This window comes from Nyctereutes procyonoides, unplaced genomic scaffold, assembly GCF_905146905.1.
Source record: "Nyctereutes procyonoides isolate TBG_1078 unplaced genomic scaffold, NYPRO_anot_genome, whole genome shotgun sequence".
In the NCBI taxonomy this organism is placed as follows: domain Eukaryota; kingdom Metazoa; phylum Chordata; class Mammalia; order Carnivora; family Canidae; genus Nyctereutes; species Nyctereutes procyonoides.
The window spans coordinates 39635507-39654393 of NW_026575042.1; the positions used below are offsets into that span (position 1 = coordinate 39635507).

Sequence of the window (18887 nt, forward strand, 5' to 3'; positions counted from 1 at the left end):
AAAAGTTACTATCTCACAAAAGGCAAATATATGTGTGAACCCAAGATTGCCCTGCTATGCTGGATGGGAACTGATGCAGGTTCATGCTAGGCTGAACTAAGGGCTTAGCATGTGGGCTAGTGGTTCCTCAAAGAGACTGAGGTTAAGTGGTGAAAGACTTGATTTGACAGAAACAAAAGCTGGGGAAGAGGGAACTCTGTGTGTGTGGGCATGAGGCATGAGTTACCAGGCAGAGAGTTGTGTCAGGGTGCTATACAGTTAAATGTGAAGGAAGAAAAAAGTGAGGAGCCAAATATTTGAACTTCTGGTCTGAAAGTCATGCACAACTTTTAAATAGGGCTTTTCGAACGGAGCAAGAAGGTAGTTGGAAGAGAGAGTCTGGAGATGGTGCATTAAAAGGAGAGCGAATGTGTGTGTGAGAGTAGGTTTATAAAAAGAGATCATCATATGTGCTGTACACAAAGTTTAAAAAGCACATAAGCAAGTGAGCAAGTGAAGAGTATGACATGGTGGAAAATTGCACAGGGTGGAGGATGTGGCCAGCAACAAATGGCTCTGGTGGACGAAGAGTCCGGACCCAGGATGGTGCAGGCACACACTACTCAGGAGAGCTCAGGAAGAAGCCAGTGGGGTCCAGGTGCACCAGGTAGACTAAAGAGCCTGAAGGTTTGAATGTGTAGAAGTTCCCATGTCACGTATTCCTAACTTAGTTTTCTTTTACTTTAAAGGTAGAACTCTTTGGGATCACTCAGTGTGAAACCTAAATCGCCAAATCTGGGAACCATAAGATTTTGGCTAGAATGGCAGGGGTCTTGCCCAGTAAGGAAGAGATCTGGCCATGGTGGGAAACACTTTTTAAGACATGCAACCCATGGGTACATGAGAGAAAAGGCCCTGCCATAATAACCATGTATTTACTTGAGGAGAGAATAGACTGTTTCAAATGCCCCCAGGGCTGGTGCACAACAGCAACAGCAACAGCATTCATCCTTGGAGTCTGCATTTTTAGTGGGAACTACTGTGAACGATGGTGCTGGAAGTGGAAAAGGCCAAACTCTCGCTTGGTTGTAGCTGTGTGACTCTTTCTCAAGCTCATTTGTGCTTTCGTGGTTTCGTTTTGCTTGGCCTTTTACAACTTGGCAGGCCAGGAAGCAAAAATGAGGGACTCAGCAGACTTAAATTTTTTTTTACTCCAAATGTTCCTTTGATACGACTATTTCCTGGACAGAGATTCCTGATGTCCTAATTAATTGTTCTCGGTGTTTCTTTAAAAGCATCCTTTAGTATCCGTGTATCTGCCATGGATTTTGCCCTCAATTTGCAGTCACTGATATTTTCCTTTAATGCTGGAAAGGCACTTCTCAGGCCAGGTGAAATACGAGTTTATTTGAAGACCTTGCTTAAAAGTTGCTGAGTTCAGTGGCAACTCTGGGTGGCAGCCTTAGGAAATGTCATCGGGCAGACGAAGAGTACTGCTGCACTGCTGTTTCCAACTCCTCTCTGTGAGATCTGACTTTTAAAAATCTTTTGTTACTGCACAATACATTTTCAAATGCATTTGAGGTAATTAACACCCGGAATGGAGTCCTGTTGTCACATTTAATTATCAGATAGCTATTTTCCTTTGGGGTATTTGACAGTTGCCCAAAATGTTGATCTTAATCTAAAACGAAGAAGAGACCTCTGACATAATGAAAGCCACCGAAGCAGCATTTATTAAATATAAATGGCAAGTATCTAAAGGAGAGGTGAGGAAAGAGCACTAGTTCTCATCTTGAAAGGAAAATTCTTCCAGGATCAAGAGAAAATTATGTTAGCGCTTAGCTGAAGCTCCATTAGTTTCACATGTCATATGCGGATTTAAAGATGTGTGTGTTCCTATAACACATTACAACTGGACTGAGAAATTAAGAGCATTCTGACTCTCAGGTTCTATCTCCAATTTGTCAAACTTACTATAAATACAATGGTTAGCATTAATCCATTATCTGGAAAATGGCTTGTCGAAAGAAAAAAATGAAATGATGTTGATTTGAAATGAGGGAAGCTCATTTATGTGCATTTTAGGAAGTCTAAGTAAATCAGCTAAATCTATGCACCTGAGGAAAAGAAAAGTTACCCTCTGGGTAGTATCTTATAACAGGTTGGAAACATGAAACTCATTAATAGTGTTAGAAGTTAGGTACCTAATGAATTATACTCATTATTAGAGATTTTCTATGGTAGCAATTCCTTAAAAACTAGAAATTGCCACATCTCTATGACATAAGAGAAAAGGTACTTTAAAGCTACTGGGAATTATCACCAACTGGAAGGACGCATATTTTATTCACGTGGTCAGAAAAACAGAGGCCAAGTTCTGGTACTTACTATGTGAGGACAATGGCCACTGCATCATTCAACACACTCTCCCCAAACAGGAGTGTGTATAAGTCGGGGTCCACGTGCAGTTCATGGAAAATGGCCAGTACTGTCACTAGGAGGAAACACACAAATATGCAGTTAGCTGAAACACAGCAATGGATTTGTCCTTGGTTGTGGCCACCTCTAAAAAGGATTCATTAAATGCTCATCTTCTCAAATCTATCCACTGTATCCACACTGAATGTTTATTTTTAAAAAATTATGATGAGTCACCATTCCCTTGCTTACAGATTTCTCTAGGCTTCCCAGATAAAGTTTGAGCTCCTTGGTACAAGTCTTCTATAGTTTGCACCCTGTTTACCTTCCAGAATCTCCCCCTGTGTCCTCAGCTCGCCCTTTACTGCCTGCCTCATGTCACACTGAACTTCCCATAATTTCCCCAAATCACCCAAATCAGGTAGTTTCTAAATTAACTTTGCATTTTGGTTCTCTTTACCAGAGCAGCAATTTCTTTCCCATCCATGAACTACCGTTCTCCCCACTCCTTAAATACACACACACACACACACACACACACACACACACACACACACACACGCAGGCACCTTCTTGCTTCCTCCAAACCCATTCTTCAAGAGTCAGAAACCTCTCAAGTGTCCCCTAGGACCCCAATTCCTCAGCAGAAATCTGGCTCAATCTTTTTTGATCCCCATATTTGAATCAAATCACAGAACTTATCACAGAAGCCACTGTGAGCTCCCTAGGGACAGGGTGCATCTTTGTAACACAAAGTACTTAGGCAAATGCTCAATAAGTGATTGATGCATGAATGACAGAGTGAATGAATACATTAATGAATGAATGTTGTTACATGGCCTACTCCTGTGACGGGAGAGGCAGCGCAGCACCTGGTCTCATTCTCTCTTGAGGTTATGCTCAACTATAAACATGAACCCTGTGTTCCTAAGAGCAGGACCTAAGGACTTGTTTCTGGCAGCCTACTGCATGGCTCCTATATGCATACATATTGTATGGAGCCTCTGAGTAGACATTAGGACAGTAAATAATCACACACTGATTATATGTGTTCATCAGAACCATTCAGTGTCTTGATACTTGAAACAGTTATGCAGAGTATGAACAGCAATCATTAGGAAAATGATCCATTGAAAAGAGGATGATTGAGAATGATACTGATGGTAGATTTTCACTTCTGTTCTTTCCTTTCCTACTTCATGGACTGTGAAGTTAGTAACCATGTTGTATAAAAGAATAGCACTATGGGGAACAAAAGCTGAGTTGGAAGGTTTTGTAAGTTGAGTCAAGATGTTTGGCACTTGTTCTGCTGCAGTGGGGAGCCATGGAAGAATTTTAATCAGAAGAGTGACAATTTGATTTTAGTTTTGGAAATAAAGCACAGGCAGCAGGGCAGAGGGCAAAATGAACATGTGGCAAGAGGCTTTCCCGAAAGTTCTTCCAATGAATGAGCTAGAAAGAATCCTAGATTCAGACTCACCAACTCCTGGAAATCCTGCTTCACCCAGAACATCCACCATCCTGGGTTCTGATAGGTCAATGGCCACAGGACTTTGTACTTTACTTATTCATGGATTCTTATCTTTCCCACGTGTCAGTAGCCCTTAGGACAGGGCTACAATATAGCAAGCCTTTAATGAGTGAATAAATAAAAGGTAACGTCAGAGAGGACATAGTAAAAGAGACTATATGTCCAAGATATTTGGGATGGAGAATTGATGAGACTTGGTATTTGAAAGGCAGCAAAGGGTGACTCTGGGTTTCAATCCTAGACAATTAGTGGATGGGCTGCTGCAAATGAGAAATTAGTTTGTAGACAGGGGAATCTAGTAACTTTGGTTTTGGACATGTTGACTTAAATAGGTGGAATTTCAAGTGGAAATTTCGATAAGAAAGCTGGAAATAAAAGGTTGGAACTGTCCAGAGTTAAGGCAGAAGAAAAAATTGGGGGGTTATAAGCATATAGATGAAACGCAAAGCCACAAGAATGGCTGAGCATCTGGGCAAAGTATATAAGTAAAGAAGAGAGTCCATAAGAGATTTTTAGAGGGCTGAATGGAGAAAAAGAAGCATGAAAAACACATGTGGTATTTTTGCCAAACCTGACCCTAAACATGAACAAGTCAGCTGGAAACTACATCCATCATGAATTTCTGTAGACAGATTTTTATTTACTAAAAATTATCCCAGAGGAAGGAATATTGAACTCAACAACCAGCTTTGGGATAGAAGAGACAACAGAAATAAAATGTCATGAATTGGCATGACAATTAGCCAGATCCCATTTTGCCAGACATAGAATCAATTTCATTATTCTAGCTGAATAGGTCCTTAATTATGATGGGCAAAATGGCAGAGATGTACTCTCTAGTAGTGGGTAGCTGTTCACATTTGCTGCAACCCTTAGCCTTTGCAGGTAGTGTGGTAGGAGGAGAAGGTAGCAATTATCTCTGCTAAGTAATCTCTTTCTCCTTCTTGGATAGAGTCAAGACCCTATACCTCATCAAAACAAAGAGGTTTCAGTTGGGGGTTTTAATTAACAACATTTTCCTTTTACTGGGATCTTGTGGAATAAAAGTGCAGTTATTCTTAAACTACAAAATTCTATCATTGCAGCTTTATTGTTGACTTTAGTCTCTGTAGTTATTTGTATTTCTAAGCTCTGGAGATAACTTGCAGCTCATCTGCATTCCCAGAGAGGTTTCCTAGGCTCACAAATAGGGATGAAGAACATGGGTTCCTCTCCCCACCTCCCCAGTTATGGGGTCCCCTCTGTGCTGAGAGGAACTCTTCATTTTTTCAGTGAGAACTTTAGGCATCTGGAGGGAAAGGCTTTTAATTGAATATCCAGTTTTGTTCAAAACTGTTCTGGCATTCCCACAATTCCTTTTGCACAAAGAACTGAACCCCACTTCATAAGCAATATCCCACACAAAAGAGAAAAGCTATTACTGTGCACATTCCTATCTACCCTGTGAAGAAATGGAACAACTTCGAAATAAAGCCAGGCAGTGTATCCTGGAAGATGGAATATTTGCTGGGACCACAAATGAATTGAATAGGTGAGTCAGGAAATTAGCAACCCACTCTTGCTGCTAAGCTTGGAGCTCTTAAAAACTCATTTCATTAGCTCACTGGCAGGGCTCAATCTTACACAGAATGTCCAAGACTCTGTGGCAACTTCCTAGGAGATAACTCCTTGGAATGGTGTGGACACGCAAACATCAGCTCTGCCCATACACGGCTGGATTTGTAAGGACAACCTGGGCCCAAGGCTGGCCCAAAAGCAACGCCTATTTAGATGAGCCTTCCTGTGAGACTATGAGGAGAACACATTGGACATCATGTAGATAGGAAGGGGTGGAGACACAACCCAATTTCTTAAACCTCCGATTTTAGCAGGGATTTAGTTATGTTTGCTTTTGTCAAATTTTAGTTCTACTTATCTTTTTGTGGCAGGTTCTAACACTCCAACTGGTTCTTGGGACTCCTGCTCCTCCACCATATACCCTCCCTATCTGACTTTTTAGCTAGAGAAAAACCCACATTGTCTCTCAAATTGGTACAAGCACTTATAATCTTAGGCTTAAGTAGATGAACACAAACACACACACACGCACACGCACACACAGCTACTCCAGGAGAGAGTAGTGGATGATTGAGAAATGTCATTGAATCATTGGAGATTTCTGAGAAAGTAACTATAGTAGTCAAATAGCAAGGGGTAGTGGGGAACATGGATGATGAGGCAGTGGTGTGGACTGCACTTCTAAGAAGCTGGTGATGAAAGAAGGAAGGAGAAAAAAGTAGTACCCAATGGGGTAGAAAGCCAAATGGGGCTTTCTCTTAGATTTCTAATTTATAGGTTGAACAGAATAAGCCAGAGGAAAGAGAGGCTGAAGACAGAGGAAAAAGAAAGGGAGCTGCTAGATCAAGATCAAGAGAAAGCAGAGAACAAGTGAGGAGTTGAAATAAAGTTGTCTTCTCAGTAAAGATCATTTGCTGAGTGCAAGGGGACCAATGGATGAATTAGAGGCTAAATGAGGGTTGAAAATATCCAGAATATCTGCTGAGGTGGATGTTTCAAATTTTGTGAAAAATTGTTAAGGTCATATATAGGATAATTCTTATTCTTCAAGAGAAAAGCCCTAACAGTGAAGTAATATATTTTGATTAATTTCTTCATCATACCAAGAGTCTTGTCCCCTACTGCAAACTTATTTTAGCATCAAAACTAATACTTTCTCTTCTCAAATATAGTAAGCATAACTGGAGATGAAAATACAGATAAGGACTGCTAGACCTCATCAATACATCCATGTGCCAACTCTTAAAAAGATGTCCCCCCCCCCTTTTTTTAATGCTAGCATTTTAACTATTTTCCCAATGCTCTTTCTCTTTCAGTCACTTCTAAGTCTTCAGGGTGATTTAATGACAGTCCCTTCCCTAGGATCTCCATTAGCAGCTTTCTGACGTGTGTGTGTGTGTGTGTGTGTGTGTGTGTGTGTGTGTGTGTGTTTTACAAGGAATTTACATTTCAAATGGTATTTTAATGCAGCAGCTTTCAACAACCTAGCACAAGATCTGCCTGGGTTCTATGGACAACCCCACACAATAATTCTTACCCCTATTGTTCTAAGCTATTACTCAGTCTTGTCAAAATGCTGGCTTTCTCTGGAGAGTACTCTCTGTGGTTTTCCAGGCAAATCAGTATGTAGGACACTTGTCCCCGACACATGGAGAATCAAATACCTCAGGCTTGTTCAGTGGAATTTTGTCAGGCCTGACAGGTGGAGAACCCTGGAATTCTCATAAACAAGGTAGCATTTTTCCATTTCCAAAAGTGAATATTGTGCAAATGTGTTTTCTTTTTTTCAGAGGGTTGAGAGAGGAAGAAATTCTCCTGTAACTTTCTCTACTTTTCTGAAATATTGTACACAGTGAGATTTCAAGGAGAGGCTTCCAAAGAAAATTGAAGTATCCTGGATACAGGTTGAAATACTGGATTTTTTTTTTTTTTTTATCCTAAACCTTCTCAGTGGAGACTCAGCAAAGGAATCAGTACACAAATTGGTTTTGCCAGTCAAGCCCTGCTAATCATATCCCAGAAATACAACTAGAAAACCTCACCTTTCTAAAATAGATGAAAGAAACAATACTAGATCTAGAAAGTTAATCACTAGATGTTACTTCATTGAGGTAACTCTAAATGAGAAGTTATACAAAACATCATGAATGATTTAGCCTTAAAACGTTGTAATTTTATTTTGGCCATCAATATGATGAATCATTTTGGTACAGAGTTAGTAGTGGAGAAAATACTATATGCAATCACACTATTATAGTCTTCTTTACCGGGGACCCTTGGGAGAAATAAGCTCTAATGCCCCGAGGCAATGTTTTCAAAGTATCATCTAGGGACCCCTGGGGCTTTCTGGGACCTATTCAGGAAGATCCCCAAGGTCAAATCCATTTTCAGAATAATGTGAAAATATTACTTGCATTTTACTTTCTTAATCTTTCATCTGTATACAGTGGAATTTTCCAGCGGCTATGTGATGTGAGATAGTGCAATTGAATGCAGACACAGATGTGAGAATCCAGCTGTCTTCTATTACAACACACATTAAAAAATGTAAAACAATGTGACTCTGCCTAGTAAAATGTTTTTGATTTTGAAATTAATTTATTTTTCCTAAAAATATGTTATTTAAGATGTTAATGGTTTATGATTGTTATGTTTTTATTTTTATTTTTAGATTGGGGTTAGTACACAGAGAGAGAAAGAATCAAGCAGGATCCACACCCAGCATGGAGCCCAAAACGGGGTTCAATCTCAGGACCATAAGATCATGACTTGAGACAAATTAAGAGTCAGATGCTTAACCAACTGAGCCACCTAGGCACCTCTATGATTGCTATTTTCAATTAGCAAAATATGTTTCAAAATTTTTAAAGTTCTAATATGGTAAATATTGATAGATATAACATACATAAACAAAAACTCCTTGGGGTCTTTCCCTAATTTTGAAGAGTTGTAAAGGGGTTGTGACAACAAAAAACTTGAGAAGCATTGTCCTAAGGCATTTGTATGTAATGAATTAACTTACATTCTAGGCATTAAGATAAGCATCATCTTGTAAAGAAGTGAAAAAACAGTCCCTCAAATCATTTTCTGTAAAGCTTAATTCTCTTGTTGGATTCCTGTTGAGTAAGACTCCCTAGATTTTAATGTCTTTTGTCACATAATAACAAGTTGATTCTTTTGGCATACATGTAGAGGATTTCTATGAACTCTTAAATGAAGGAAATTATTCTTTTCACATTAACTCCACTAACACACTCCTGGAATCACATTTCTGTCATTGGTACTTGTATTTGTTTAAGTCCTTTGTTTTGGAATGTAAGTGCTTTGTGGACAGAGACTGTTTCTTCAATACTTAGATGCATAATAAAAACATTGATAATCACATCCTTGATTCAAACATGGCTGAATGGTGTTCCAGAATAATCTACCTTCTTTTGCGCTTAAAAACCAAAAGTAAGGTTCTTAGAAGTCATAGGGAGTATAAAAAGGTCATTTGAAAATCATGATGTTTGGCATTGAGAAGAGAAAAATAAATAAAATATATAAATACAGGAAAGAGAGAAACCTGAGAATAAATCTGGGGTTGGGGGATGTTTTCCAGATCCCGTATTTGGGAATTTACAGCCTGAAATCTGCTCACACTTTAGCTAGTACTTTAAAATTTTTCCCAAAGGTATCTACAATAGGAATATTCTAAATTTAACATTAGCACAGAACATAAACATTTAACGAAGACCCAATTTTCTCACCAATGGTGTTTAATGAGCCATGCTGCAGTTTAATGGGGAATCTTTGCAGTAAGCCCAATATCTGAGTGAGGATGACTCATCCTGTTGTACAAGGATTCTCCAATCAGGATCATTACTTAAGCATTTTGCCATTTTAAAAATGAACATGGTAGACAAGGGTTTGCCTACAAATCACAAGATAATAAATTATTTATATATATATATATATATATAAATGTGTATTTATTTATATATAAATTATTTATAAATAAATTCAGAGAAAAGCTCAGTGGAGCCGTAAAGCAGCTAAAATTTGGATGAGTCCCAAGAAATCAACACTTGGAGGTAAAGATATCACTGTGACCCATTAAATGTAACAATTGTAAGGAAAGAGATAATTGTGTTAGTCATGATCACAGTACACATAAAATAAATGGGCCTCACAAACAAATTTTTCTCTTGCTACAAAAATATATGAAACAAATGGTGTCATCTACTATCATTTCTCAAGTTGTGGATCAAAACCCTGAGGGATAATTCAAGAAGGTTTCAAAATGAAGGGTAAATATTCCTGTTTTCTAAGCAGATCAGCAAAGCTGGTAAGAATGAACAAAAGTAATATTGAGGAGAGTCAACACTGAGCATGTGAGAAAGAAAGGGGAAAAAAAAGGAGAGAAATCACATTATGAATCCACTCATTCTCCTTATCACTCTGTGTGGTAGGCTGAATAGTGTCCCCCAAAGATGTCCATACATCTATGTCTGGAAGCCGTGCATATATTATATGTGGTGAAAGAGACTGTCTGAATATACTTAAAGTTGCCTTAAAACAAGTAGATTGTGTTGGATTATATGGTTGGATCCAACCTAGTCACATGAGACCTTAAATGCAGAGAAACTTCTTTGCCTGGAGTCAGAGAGATGCAGCTGAAGAAAAGGCAGAAAAGAGACTCAAAAAAAAAAAAATGTCAGGAAGATTTCATGTTTGAGAAGGATACCTACAGTGTTGCTGACTGAGGGACTGAGATGCAGGAGATCACCTACAAGGGCCAAAGAGAGATCTCTAGGAGGCAAGGGTGTCCCCAGTTTTCTGTCAGCAAGGAACAGACCCTATTAATCATCTGAATGAGCCTGGAAATGGATTCTTCATACAGTTTTCCCATAAGAGGCAGCTAATCAACATTTTGATTTTGGCCTTGTGAGACCCAGAGTAGAGAACCCAGTTGAATCACCTGGACTACTGACCCACAGCAGTATAAAAATAATAAGTTTACATTGTCTTAAACTGTTTGTGGTCATTTGTTAAGGCAACCCTAGCAAACCAGTACACTCTGCTCCCCTCTCATAGGAAGAGCTACAAAATGAATGGGCAGGTTAAGCCTCCCGGCATTTGACTTTTTAATAGGAGTTCCTGAGTAGGGATGTGGCTAGAATGACCTCTCATAAGCCACAGTCCTCTCTGCCCCTACCCCACCACTGGTAGAAAAGAAGTCACTTAGATACATCCATGTCTTAGATCATGCTTAGCAAGGAAAAACACAGACCAATGAGAAGGCTGTGGTTTGGGAATGTGTGGCTATGGGGCCCTATGTGTTAATAATCTTTGTATGTTACCCTCAGTACAGTCGTCACGCACAACAGATCACTCACTCTGAATGTGCTCTTTCATAGCTCATCAAATCACTTTAGTTTCCAGTGTTTACCCCTATCTAGGGTACACAGTTGAGCATGATCAGCATGAAGAACTGGTGCTGAGGCAGGAATAACAAAGTCTAAACCAGGATGGGAGGTCAGCACAACTGGGCAAACCAAGTCTGAAGAGAGCAAAGCCAAAAGTCATAAAACAGCTTTTAAGCAAGCAATGGCCACTTTTATTTTTCTTCTTTGAACCTTTTTTTTTTTTTTTTGGTATTTTATAAACTTACTATAATAAGCATGCATTCCTTGTAAAATAAGAAAGGATAAAAGCCATTTTAAAAATTGGTAAAATTTAATGAGGAGATAAAATGTGGAGCTCGAAGTCTCTTCCCTCATCTCAGGAAGCAATGCATGAGGACCCTCCTCCCCACACTCCTTCTTAGAACTTCCTCCAGAGTTTCCAGACTACCAAGTCCTTTAGTAGTAGGGCATGTAGACCCTTGTTGTCTCCCAAGTGCTCTCGCTCTGTCTCTTTTTTTAATACTGAGGAAATTAACTTCTCTTTGCTTCCCTTCAGCCCCTCCAACCTCTTTTCCTGTCTCTCCTTTGTGAACCCATCCCTTTAATACAAATACTGGCCAGGAATATCTCCTTGGTTCCCTTCTCACTCTACCAATTAGTCCTGGGCAATCTTATTCACACCTGGTCATCTTAATTTCCAGTCCATCCCTTTCTCTCTGTCAACAGACTCCCATATCCAGCCACTGAGAAGACAATTCCACTTGGAGTTCTTCTATCTGGGACAAATACTGGTTAACCACCAACTGTGTGCCTGACACTGGGTGGGGGTGTTCCCCACTCACTAGTCATACCCAGTCAATCTGCTGCTCTTAGTCTCGAATTACTCAGAAATGACATTATCACCAACCAAGAAGCTCTTCGCTTGTGTTAAAAAATGTTGTGATCTATCTTATTTGCAGCGGGAAGATCTCTGGACTGTAGAGGATATGATATCAAGAGGCAAACCACACTTTGCAGTTCAGTAGTTTACAAGGTCAGTCAAGGAAAGAAAAAGAAAACAGTTTCAGAGGTGCTATATTACATCAGATACTGCAGCATGAACTCACTTTGTCATATCTGAAATTTTAGCCCTTCTATGGTAATCCTTTCTGGACTGGAAAATAATATAAGAACGTAGAAGTTCGACTGTAGATAAATGCATTTTCTTATGTGAAAGCAGCATTAAAAAACAAAACAAAACAAAGCAAACCCTGAGAAAGAGCTTGCAAGCATTTTAACTTTTCCTCGAACTAGTTCTCTTGAATAAAAAGTTGGTCATTGCTGGTTGTCGGTTGTTCATCTACATATTCACTGATGCCTTTTATAGTTTCTGGCAAGCAGTAGACAATTAATTCTGTTGATTAAATGAGTGAATGAATGAATGACGCCTGATGGTCATGCACCATGTAGCAAACTCCTTGAGGAGCAGACCAGTTCTTGCCTCTCTTATATTCTCCCACTGTGATCAGTCACTTCCTTGCCCACTCACTCACCTGGCAGCACTTTTTATAAAAATCTGTCTCCATTTCAGTTCAAAATAATGAATTGAACAATACAATGCTTTTTATCTGTAGTGCCCAGGTAAAAGGTCAGCCTCTGTCCTTTCTTGGCTGTGTTCTAGGAGGGAAGCCACTTCACAAGGAATTCTAAAGCAAGGGGCCTCTGAGAGGCTGTGAAGGGCAAGAGGACCCAACCCCAGTCTGCTACTAGTGGGTGCTCCTGGCTCCTCTGGGCATCTTGTTCTTAAGGAGGCACTCACTTTCCGAGCTGTGCAGATGCTGACTCTGCACTTACACAACCCTGAGTTAAGTGCCATCTTCAACTCGACTCCCTAGTTGCCTTCCTCCTCCAGGGTTTTGACCTCAGTCAGCCAAGCTGAGCCCTAGAGGGAGCCAGACAGCCTCTCATCCAAGGAAATACTCTCTAAGAAATTTCCAAATCCAATTTGCCACAATGTGCAATGTCTTCGTTAGCACATAAATGGAACGCGGGGGCTGGACGCTGACTTTCAAAACTTCTGCCCTGCAGGTCTGTCTTTGAGTATTGCTGAGAATGAACTGCTTTCATTTAAACAGAGCCATTCTGTTCCCCAAAGCAGTGAGCCAGAGAGGTCTGTCAGCCACAGCTGTTTCCCAGCTGTCCACGGAGCTGTTGAATTGCTTCAAATGATTTTTTCAGTGTGTTCTTGAAATCCCATCCTCAGAACACCTGGAGTCTTGCTTTATCTACTTTCAATATCCTGAAGCATTTATATAGTTGGTTGTCATCTATTATCTTCTCCACTTCTGTTCTGTGGAGCTGATTTTCCATACCTGGGCTTCCAATATCTAAAGACACACCTTTGTGGCAAGGTCTGTCCCAATACAGAGATGATGGTTGGGAACTTGACTCTGATATAAAACCAACCTGCATTCAGATCCTAGCTGTGATGCAAATAAACTTGGTGATCTTGAGCCAGTTACTTAACCTCACTAGGCTTTCAGTAACATTCGTCAGTACAGTGGAGATAAAAATATTCCCTACTTTATAGAGTTTTGGATGACAATTAAGTGGGATAATTCATGTAAAGGGTCTGGTATGCTGTATCTCACTTAGTGGTGGATATGATTACTGTTATTTATGTCATCAAAATCATTAGACAGTTTGTCCATTATAAGATGGAATGATACCTTCTACCTGCATGTTTCTCCTTTGACCCTCAAAAATTACTTCAAGAGAGAAAAATGGATATTATCAAGCAGAGAAGCGATGATAACTCTTCTCACAAATGACTCCTTCTCTCACAAATTACTCCTTGAATTTCTGCACTTGGAAAAAGCACCTAATTCTTACTAGGCATTTACTTTCTCTTTCAGAGACCCAGGGTCCCCATCTAAAAATGAGGACGAGTGAGGTTGCCTTTAAGATACTTCCAAAGCTAAAATTCTATGGCTCTCAGACTTAAACTCCAAAACTAAAGACTGTAGATGTAGAGGGAATACATTTTCCTAATTATGCTGATGGAGCCTATGTGCAGTACTGAAACCAGGAATTGTAGAACAGCAAGTAGAGAATAATGTCATGGACAAATGACGTTGAGTTTGATTATTGTCTGCATGAGTGAGGAGAAAGTTGTTATAATAGCAAGTACACGTGCCCTCCTTGCCTTGACCCTGACCCTTAGGATTATCAATTCAGGACACCCCCAAAAGTGTGTGAGCCCAGGGAGATCTTGCCAAGTTTGAGCAGGTCATATTGTCCATGGTCCTATATGGGAATGAAAAACTGCTACTCATAGGGCCATCTCTTACAGGAGAGAAACATGGTTCATGCTTCCTCCAAATGACATGTTATCTTATTCAATCAGGCAAATATTGGCTTAAAGTGAAGAGAGCTCTAAGACTTCCCAGATTCCCTCTCGCCAGAGGGAACCGGGGCCCATGGGGCCTTTCCTCTGTGCTTACAAACTGCTTAGACTACCATTGTCTTATCTCTCTTATCTACAGCCACCTTTACAGATTATTTTTTAAAGATTTATTTATTTATTTGAGAGAGAGTGGGGAGAAGGGCAGGGGGAGAAAGAGAGAATTTCAAGCAGACTCACACTGAGCATGGAGCCTGAAGCTGGGCTCGATCTCAAAATGTGAGATCATGACCTGAGCCCAAACCAAGTCAGATGCCTAACTGACTGTGCCACCCAGAAGCTCCTACAGCCCCCTTTAGACTGGAGCTTCTTGAAGGCAGGATCTGCGTCTGGTTTATTACCCCTTCCCTCAACCAGACCTATAGTGCTTAGGACATACATAGCAGGTACTGAATAAATGTTTGCTAAGTGAAATTATAAAAGGAAAACTTGACTATTGGGTTTCATTTTGTGCTGAGCCTAATTGGCACATCACTGTTCTATTTTCAGAAGTAGCAGTGGTCTAGAAAAAAAGAATATTGGACATGCTTTGTCTCCCATCTCTGGCACTTATGAGCCTTGTAGATTCAAATAAACCATTTAAGTATTTAGAACCTCAGTTTATTAGAATGGAGATAATTGACTGTGGTGGTGATCAAATTAGATGATATATGTGTACACACTTAGTTAATGGTTGTTATCACTAGATGACATACTCCCAAGCAGAAAAATTCAGATGGAGCTTTTCATTTGCTGCCAATTGGTGGCTTTGGTTTGCTTCTAAATATTGACTCAAGTGCACCATTATTTTGATGGGTAGAATAAAGAACTTACTGATTTTAGAACTAGCTGCAAATTAGCTAAAGTCAATAATATATTTTGATCACATGGCTGTTAGCATATTGCAAAAACATAATCTAGTTATCTAAGGAAATAGAGGCTCTGGCTTTTGTATCAATCTTTCTCTGTGAAATCTTGAGAAAATTCAAAACATTCTCTGCACCCAATTATTTCACTTAAATGCATCCTCTCTACCCAAGAGCACTACATGAAAATAACTGAAGTGCTATGTATGGAAGCTGAGTTCTTTGAAAGAGATACACAATATAAATCTAAGCTGTTATTTTTACTTCTGAGTAAATTTGTTCAAGAATAGTATCTGAGTTTATATGATGGTGTGTTATAGACCTAGGTTTCTGTAAAGGCTTTTAAACTGATACTACCCCAGTGCACTTAATATGGAATTGGATAGATACAGAAAATGCAGCTGAATTCCGTTAAGTGACACTATATTCAGGTTTGAAACACACTGCATAGTGAAAATGGCCAGTTGCTCTGCAGTCTTTAGAAGCCTGTTGCTTTCAATGCGAAGTATGCTGCCTAATATCCTCTGACTTCCTCAGAGGTGTCATTTTTCTCCCCCTGGAATTCAATGAAAGCATAAGAAAAGACCCTGAATATTTCTTCACTGTTTCCCTTCTCCCACAGTAACATTAATACACTACTTCTCTACCAAATACGGTACTAAAAGTAGAGTCACCCAAGTCTGTCCACAAATAACTGCACAAATGGTTCAAGGACATGAACCTTGAGCTATGCGTGAGCAATTTTTTTTCCTTCCGAATGTGGGCATAAAACCATCACAGTCTCCTCCTATGCTGCTTGGCAGATATTAAATGAATGTTGTCTCTGTTCTCTAAGCCAGCCTGGTACTGAAGGAACCACTTTGTACATTACATCGTATTTTTGACTGCAAATAGAAAGTTCTTCAGTTTTCTCTTGAATTCCTGTGCTGAATATTGATAACACCAGTGATGAGAAACCACAAACTTACTGTAGTCTAAAACTCTAAAATGCAGAGGCAGAGCGGGTCAGATGTGAAAAAAAACACAATGTATACGACTTTCAAAAGAGGACACAACCTGAGCAAAAGAAATAAATGAAGACCACAAATAAATATTGAAAAGTGATAGTGAAAGGAAAGTGTGATCAAAGGGACTGAAGGAAAACTAAGGTAAGAAATAAAAACTCTTCTGATTATGACAATGTTGGTAATCATTTCTCCTATGTTAAAGAAAAAAAAAACACCCAAAATTCTAACCAGAGAATTCGATGACAAATGAAAAAATATGAGACAGCCCTATTAAGTCACCCTTACTGGAGAGGCATTTCTCCAAAAATAACAGTTCTACTTTTAATTATAGGTTCTTGGGTCTGTTAATCAGCCATCTTCCTCAAGGCTAAGCTCGGTGCAAATAACAGACAAGGATTCAGCAAAATGCCCTGTTTAATTAAAAAATATTTAATTAAGAATATTTTTATACACATGACCAATCACCATTATTTATGCAGATGTTCCTTCATGGTTCTTTGGAAAGGTTTTTTTTTTTTTTTCTTTTCTTTTCTTTCTTTTTTCTATATGCTGCTCTTCTGCAAGAACTGCTGTGAAATGAGAAGCACTATGACTGGTAGTTAATACCTATTTTTATCAAAACAGCAGTGCAGCTCACACATCACCCGTGCAGCCGTAACCATAGTAACCCCAAATAGAAAGGGTCTTCAGATTATCAACACGATCAAAGGTAAGATAGTTCATGTGCCTCTGGAATAGTTACACTGAGGCAAACTTTAAAGGATAAAGGTGGCTTTTCTCCCCCCTACAACTTAATGTTGAATGAAAATAGTGACTTGCAAGTACAGTGTATAAAAACATCTCTCATTTTAGAAGACTCTTATTCCCTCAAAGTGTTAAAAGAAAAGATGAAAATTCAGCTATACATTTCTCCAGTGCTTTCATCTGATTATGCAAAGGAAACAATAATAATCATTTTGCCAAGTTGGAGAAATTGTTACAGGGAAAACTCCACCCTCTGGTGCCCTGCAGGATGAGAAGCCATATTTTGTGTCCATGTGTTTGGACAATGGCTATGGTTAGTGGTGACTGTAGACATACATTATATGGGATAAGCTATATATGGTGATTCAGGATATGGATTGGCAGTCCAATTATGAGGAAAAGGACCTTTTCATTAGAGAAACAGTGGAACTTGTTTTAAAAAGCAGTGAAGTACCAACCCAAACACAGACCTGAATTTGACTTTATAATTTGTGGTTGGGGTAGGATGGAATGGGGAGGAATGTGTGAACAGAGAATAAAGGCTAGAATACCCATACTCAATTATTTTGTCTGAGGAACTATGATTTATATAATTCAAATAGATATACAAGCCTTTATACAGCATTTTGTAATGCCTCATGTGACTATAAGAGCAACATCTGAAAGCACAGGGAAACTACGTGGAATTATAAATATCTAAATGTATAGCAGATATTACAAAAAAGTAGAGAATCCACATAAAAATAAATATAATTCAATTTTATTTCTCTTTTAAATCTCTTTATATTGGAGATTAACTATGAAACTGGATGAACAAGTAATGAAATATGAGAAACCAGTTATTTTATCATGGCTACTTAAGAATGGATACCTGGCAATTTTACGTTCAATCGTAAACAAATAAGAATGTAATGGCAATGTTATCTAAAAAGCCAATAAAAATAAAAAGGCTTAGAAGAACTCATTGTTAGTAATAGTGTATTTAATAAGTTAGCAATTTACAAATAATTTTCTATATAGCATTTCATGGGATCTTACAGCAATTCTGTGAAGACATTGGAGGTACTTTCTGTTTTGTTTTGTTTTGTTTTTATAGTATCTATTTTAAGGACAAGGGAAGTGAGGTTCAGAGAAGTTAAAGCACTAAAATGTAGTGCTCCTTTCACCCATGACATTAATATGGCCTTAATAAGCAGATATTTTCAATATTCAGGATAATCCAGCCACTAGAAGACCCTATTTTGACTTTACTTTTAGGTAACTCTCCTACCCCATCACACGCCTATTTTATTTCTAGTGGCAGTTCCTCTGGGGATTGAAAGTTTATGACCCATCCCTAATTGAGATCATTTTATGCAGATAATTTCCTAAGAGCTCTCTTAGATATTTAATCCACAAACATAGGAGCTGGTGACATACTCCCCAGTGTCCTAGCTCACATTTCCCCTCATGACCAATTTGCCGCAAAATTAGAGCGACACCTATCTGTGATTCAAGTAGCACATATTGGGAACTGGATAATGGAGATTGCCAGGAGATAGCCAGACTGGTGGCATCTCAGAAGGGAGGTTCCTACTGCAAGTGGTGGAAGTCTCAGAGAGCAGTAAGTAGCTTGCTTCACTCAATAATTTACCAGTTTACTGAGAAATGCAAATATTTACCATCGATTCTTATATCCATTAGATCTCTGGACTAGCATCATTAACATCAACTGGACACTTAGAATTGCAGTTTTGGAACCCACCCCAGATCGACTGAATCAGAATATCTGGAGGAGAAGCCCAGGAATATGCATATTAAAAAACTCTCCAGGTGAGTTTTAAGTACACTCAAGTTGGAGAACTACTAAGTAGAGCAGGATTTACCTCAGCAATTATCTAATTCCTCTAGGAATATATGAGCAAACTAAACCTAGAAAGGCAATGTAGCCACCTGATTTTCCCTGTGAATTAGTAGTAGGAACCGAACTGGATC

The 18887-nt window shown here is 39.1% G+C and overlaps 1 protein-coding gene across 1 annotated transcript in view; it reads right to left on the minus strand.

Moving 5' to 3' along the window:
• The window catches only part of SLC9A9 (solute carrier family 9 member A9), a 534354-nt gene that overhangs the window by 357816 nt on the left and 157651 nt on the right, over positions 1–18887 (minus strand). The window contains exon 6 of the mRNA XM_055321514.1: positions 2371–2476. Coding sequence (XP_055177489.1) covers positions 2371–2476 — 106 coding nt within the window. The remainder of the gene's footprint in view (positions 1–2370; positions 2477–18887) is intronic.